Source organism: Salmo salar, chromosome 14 (genome assembly GCF_965601325.2).
Source record: "Salmo salar chromosome 14, fSalSal1, whole genome shotgun sequence".
Taxonomy (NCBI): Eukaryota; Metazoa; Chordata; class Actinopteri; order Salmoniformes; family Salmonidae; genus Salmo; species Salmo salar.
Window position 1 is genome coordinate 27,814,075 of NC_138304.1, and position 6,000 is coordinate 27,820,074.

General features: G+C 36.9%; 1 protein-coding gene across 1 annotated transcript in view; it reads right to left on the bottom strand.

Annotated features, from left to right (window-relative positions):
- LOC106569229 (junctophilin-1) overlaps positions 1 to 5,294 on the bottom strand; it is a 29,609-nt gene extending 24,315 nt beyond the window's left edge. The window contains exon 1 of the mRNA XM_014140386.3: positions 4,638 to 5,294. Coding sequence (XP_013995861.2) covers positions 4,638 to 5,016 — 379 coding nt within the window. The 5' untranslated portion in view covers positions 5,017 to 5,294. The remainder of the gene's footprint in view (positions 1 to 4,637) is intronic.
- Between the last annotated feature and the right edge of the window lie 706 nt (positions 5,295 to 6,000).

Consider the following 6,000-nt stretch of genomic DNA (forward strand, 5'->3'; position numbering starts at 1 on the left):
GAAGGCCAAATTACAGAGGAGGAACTTCTTGATGCAATTGGGGCCTTTAAGGCTGGGAAAACTCCAGGGCTGGATGGCATACCAGTGGAAGTATACAAAACGTTTTCTGATATACACAGAGGACCTTAATTAGCATGTTTTAACCACTCCTATATAAATGGTAGATTATCAGACATGCAACAAGAAGGTCTGATATCATTATTACTGAAACAGGACCCAAGTGGTATATATAAAGATCCAGTCCATTAAAAAAATTGGAGACCTCTTACACTTCAGTGTTGTGATGCAAAAATACTAGCAAAATGCTTGACGCATAGAATTAAAAAAGTATTGTCAGATATTATTCATCCTAATCAGAGTTTTTTTACATGGACGATAAATTGGAGATAATATAAGACAAGTACTGGAAACAATATAATACTATGAACTATCGGGGACACCAGGCCTGGTTTTCATAGCTGATTTTGAAAAGGCTTTTGATAAAGTACGACTGGAGTTTATATATAAATGCCTAAAATATTTCGATTTTGGGGAATCTCTTATAAAATGGGTTAAAGTTATGTATAGTAACCCTAGGTGTAAAATAGTAAATAATGGCTACAAGTTTAAAACTATCTAGAGGAGAAAAACAAGGTTGTCTACTATCGGCATATCTATTTATTATTGCCATCGAAATGTTAGCTGTTAAAATTAGATCGAACAATAATATTAAGGGATTACAAATCCATGGCTTAAAAACTAAGCTGTCATTGTACGCTGATGATTCATGTTTTCTTTTAAAACCACAATTAGAATCTCTCCACGGCCTCATAGAGGATCTAGATACTTTTGCTATCCTCTCTGGATTAAAACCAAATTATGATAAGTTACATATTGGATCACAAAAAAATGCAAATTTTACATTACCGTGTAGTTTACCAATTAAATGGTCTGACGGAGATGTGGACATACTCGGTATACAAATCCCAAAAGAAAGAAATGATCTCACGCCAATACATTTTTATAGAAATTTTGCAGAAATAGATAAGATCTTGCTACCATGGAAAGGAAAATACCTGTCTATTTGTGGGAAAATTGCCCTGATTAACTCTTTAGTCATATCACAGTTTACCTATTTGCTTATGGTTTTGCCTACACCTAGTGACCTGCTTTTTAAATTATATGAACAAAAAATATTCAATTCTATTTGAAACAGCAAGCCAGACAAAATTAAAAGGGCCTATTTATATAACGAATATGAATTCGGAGGGCAGAAATGATTAAATATTAAAGCATTAGACCTCTCACTAAAGGCATCAGTCATACAAAAGTTATACTTAAATCGAAACTGGTTCTCTAGTAAATTGGTAGGAATGTCTCATCCTATGTTCAAGAATGGCCTTTTCCCCTTTATTCAGATTACACCTGCTCACTTTCGGTTGTTTGAAAAGGAAATAATCTCCAAAATATCGTTATGTTTTTAAACAAGCCTTAGAAAGTTGGTTGCAATTTCAGTGTAATCCACCTGAAAAGACAGAACAAATAATACAACAAATGTTATGGTTAAACGCAAATATACTAATTGACAAAAAAAAACGTATTTTTTGAAGAAATGTTTAAAAAATGTATCATTTTAGTGAATTATATCATAAATAGGACTGGTAGAGTTATGTCACACATGCAGCTAACACAGACATATGGAAATGTCTGCTCTACCCAAATTACAACTAATAATATTAAGGGATTAGAAATCTGTGGCTTAATTGCAACATTACCACAAAAATGGAAGAGGCAAGTAGAAGGGGAAAAAAGTAAGGAACTTGTATGTCGGTCCTGTATTAAAGAACATAAATGGTTCAAGAAAAGTGTGATAAATAAAAACATATACCAATTTCATTTAAGGACCAAAAAACTGACAGCTGTGCCATATAAATTGCAAAATAGTTGGGAAGAGATTTTCGATGTACCCATTCCATGGCACATGGTTTATGAATTGATACGCAAAACAACCCCGGATTCAAAACTTCGAATTTTTCAATTTAAATGATTATACAAAATTCTTGCAACCAATAGAATGTTATATATATATGGGGGATACAATCTTCCCAGCTCTGCAGATTTTGCTGTGAGGAGGCAGAGTCATTAGATCATTTATTTTGGTATTGTCCATATGTAGCTCGTTTTTGATCACAGGTCCAGAAATAGCTGAAGAATTGCAACATTTGCCTAGAACTAATGCTGCAGATAGCAATACTGGGTGATTTGAAAAGCCATAGTCAATCAATAATATAATTATTTTAGCAAAAATGTTTATTTTTAATTTACAATCTGTAGAAGCTATGAGAATAGAAATGTTCAGTACTTTTGTGAAGCATCACAGCACAGTTAAAAAATATATGGCAAATAGAAATCCAAAATGGATGATGTTGAGAGATAGATGGGAGGGGTTGAATGGAGCTGAAGGGTGGGACTAATAACAAGATAACCAATGTAAAATATACGGGGTCTGTAAAATGTATATAGGTTCAGAAATTTTTAGAAATAGCACAGTTACAAATAGAAATTAAACTGGATGGACATCAGAAATAGAGGAAGGACTAAAAACAAACAAAATATAACTATTGTAAAATAGATTGTGTCTGTAAAATGTGTATAAGATATTTAAACTGAAGGTAGAAGCCTAAGTGTTATTGTTTATTAGTTTACTCCAATTGGGGGAAGGGTGGTAGGGTTTGCGGGAATAATAAAGGTATATTCTTAAAGTATGTATATCTATATAGGTATGTGTATGTATATATGTGTATATGTATGCATATGTGTATGTATATGGATATATATATTTATCAAAAAAATATATGGGGGATTGGAAATTATGCAGACAATTACACTGATGGAAGCAACAATCTTTCTGCAATATTAAGCTGATCCACCCCTTAGAAGAAAAAAATAAATAATTCATAGGCTAGGCTGTAGCAACCTCATAATGGGTATAGGGACAATTCTAGTATCGTAGTAGCCTAAATCTGTCGCTGTTACAATGAACTGGGTGAATGGAATTCTCTAATAGAAATAAGGCCATGCTCATGAAGAAAAAAAGTGTCCTCCCTCATCTTAAAAGGCACCGACCGCCACTGGTGCAGAGGTAAAGATAGCTGTAGTAGATGGCTTTGTCTGGGCAACTGTTGTTTGACTTGACATGAAACTAAACTAGAGTTTTAATCCTGGTGCTGAGCTAGTGCGTACCAGCTAATTCTTGTATGAGATGTATTTGTAGAATGTTAAGTCCCCCATTGACTGAGATGAATGAAGCTACAACAACCAGGTGATAATGGCTGAAGAGAAGTTTTCTTGTATTTGCTGTTCTCCAAATTGCATTTTAAAGTTTTTAAATTGTGTAGAAATGTAGTAAGGTTTAGCTGAAATGATGCCCCTGCAGGTAGCTCTTGCTGCTTCAGACTGTCAGGAACTGTGCATTTTTCTGTGAATTTTTCTCTTTACAAATTGAACCAGTGAGTGACACATGAGAGTACTAGACCCCAAGCACAAAAGAAAGCACTAGAAGCCAAGCTTGCCCAGGGGGAACCGACTAATGAAGTTTGCTCAGGTTTTGTTGGCTCTGGCCCTCAGACTGAAACAAATGTTCACTTTATCTTCTGCAAATCCAGCCCTCAGACTGCAATCAATGTCCACATTATCTTTGGCAAATCTAATGATTATGATATGTGTTTATTATGCCACAGAATCTATTGATTATCACACTTCATGTGAAGTAAGATATTGTGCTGTGTTTATTACTGATCTATTAACATCTATTGAATTTCCTACAATCCATTCTTGCTTTCCCCTGTATTAATCAATATATAAAACCCTATCAATCAATGCTGAGTCACCAAAACGTAGATTTTTCTCTCTGGAATAGATATAACCTACAAGTAATATGGAACTGTGTGTGTATGACTATGGTTGTGTGCCCTGACATTACGACCTCATCACCACTTCTGTCTCAAACACAATCTTTGAATCTTTTTTTTTTTATATACTATAAAACGACTTTCTATTGAAACTACTGTACACTCAATTACCATATTGCAACAAATGAACAAAGATCAATACAATAGGTATGTGCTGGTTAAAAAGCATTTTGATTTTCAAGTGTGGCTGAGTGATGTTTCTATTTTTAGGGATGACCTCTATGGGAGAGCTCAGTGCTGAGTGACCAGTCCAGTTTATATCAGTAGAGCTCAGTGCTGAGTGACCAGTCCAGTTTATATCAGTAGAGCTCAGTGCTGAGTGACCAGTCCAGTTTATATCAGTAGAGCTCAGTGCTGAGTGACCAGTCCAGTTTATATCAGTAGAGCTCAGTGCTGAGTGACCAGTCCAGTTTATATCAGTAGAGCTCAGTGCTGAGTGACCAGTCCAGTTTATATCAGTAGAGCTCAGTTCTGAGTGACCAATCCAGTTTATATCAGTAGAGCTCAGTTCTGAGTGACCAGTCCAGTTTATATCAGTAGAGTTCATGGCTGTGGCACTCTTATCAAACTTTGATACAACTGAATTGCTCAACAACATTTGTGCCACCTGCTACACTGTAAAAAGCGAGACTGCTCTTTCAAACGACATTACATCTACTAACCACAAACTGTTACTGGCACTCTTACCTCCGTCACCATACGTTTCAACTCCATATCCATCTTGCAGACCATTACTCCACGTCCCATCGTATCTGGCAGGCGTGTGGAGACTTTGCCGGACCCCGTATCTACCTTTCAATCCATGAGTCCATTCGCCACGATAAATCCATCTTCCCTTCGATTCCACACCGAGTCCGTGTCGTTTCCCCTGTGCCCAGTAGCCCTGATACACGTTTCCACTGGGCCAGGTGTAAACCCCCACTACCTCGAAACCATTGTTCCAGGACCCGGAGTATTCGCCTTGGCCCTTGGGCCCGGTACAGACGCCATGTCCATGGGCTTTCCCATCCTCCCAGCCACCGCAGTATGTGCCACCATCGTCAAAGTCGAACCGTCCGCCCGTCATTCAGATGATGAGGGGAGAAGAACGAGTCGCGGTAGCTGCCCAATATTGTGCTGTTGCTTGCGAGTCCAGAGCGGATTTTCAAAGAAAAGTAGGAGCGCTGAAGTGAGAGTCCGGTGGTTTCTGTGGTCGTACTGAGGTGTTGTTGTTCCAAGCAGAGATGAATGATTGTTACTGTGTGAATTTGTTGTCGGCTAAAGCGGTACGTGGGAGGGAGAGAGAGAGAGAGAGAGCGCCACTACCGCTGCCAGAATAGCTCCTCGTTTATTTTATGATTCTCTCTCTCTCTCTCTCTCTCTCTCTCTCTCTCTCTCTCTCTGAGAGGGAGAGTTGATCTGTAGTTATAGATCAACCATTCGAGATCAACCTGTTCATCCATTAATTGATTGATTAATTATAATTCATTGTAAAAATACTCAAAATCACCCCTGATTTGAATTGAGCCTTTCTGAAAATGTAGCTGTTAGATTTGGGAGATAATGACATGAAAATGTCATGACTTTATGACATTCAAAAAGGGAAATGATATCTGCTGTTATATTGGTTTCGAAGTTACATCGATGAAAACGATAGACTAACCCTACTTGATATTTCCTTATTGCTTCTAGTATTGGTGTCATTAGGTACCCATAGAAGTAGAATCCCTCATTCTAGTTCTGTGGTTATAGACCCCCTAAGAATTCAGTTTACGTGTGAAATCAGTGTTAATTGACTGTTGATAAATGACAAGATGATTATATGAATCTCAACAGTCAGATAAAAGATGTTGAACTGGCCAGTGGTGGTGGTAGCAAACATAAATTAGTAGCTACATCTTAATTTGACCCTGCTTCTCACAGAAGGAAACAGTAAATGCGAATTATTATGTGGATTATATTTAATGATTTTTTTGTAGTAGTTAATACATTTTTAGTTAGGGCAAGTCAAGTCTGACATTTAGAAGCTGTTTTGAATAAACTACAATTTGCATTTCTCTACAAATTCTCT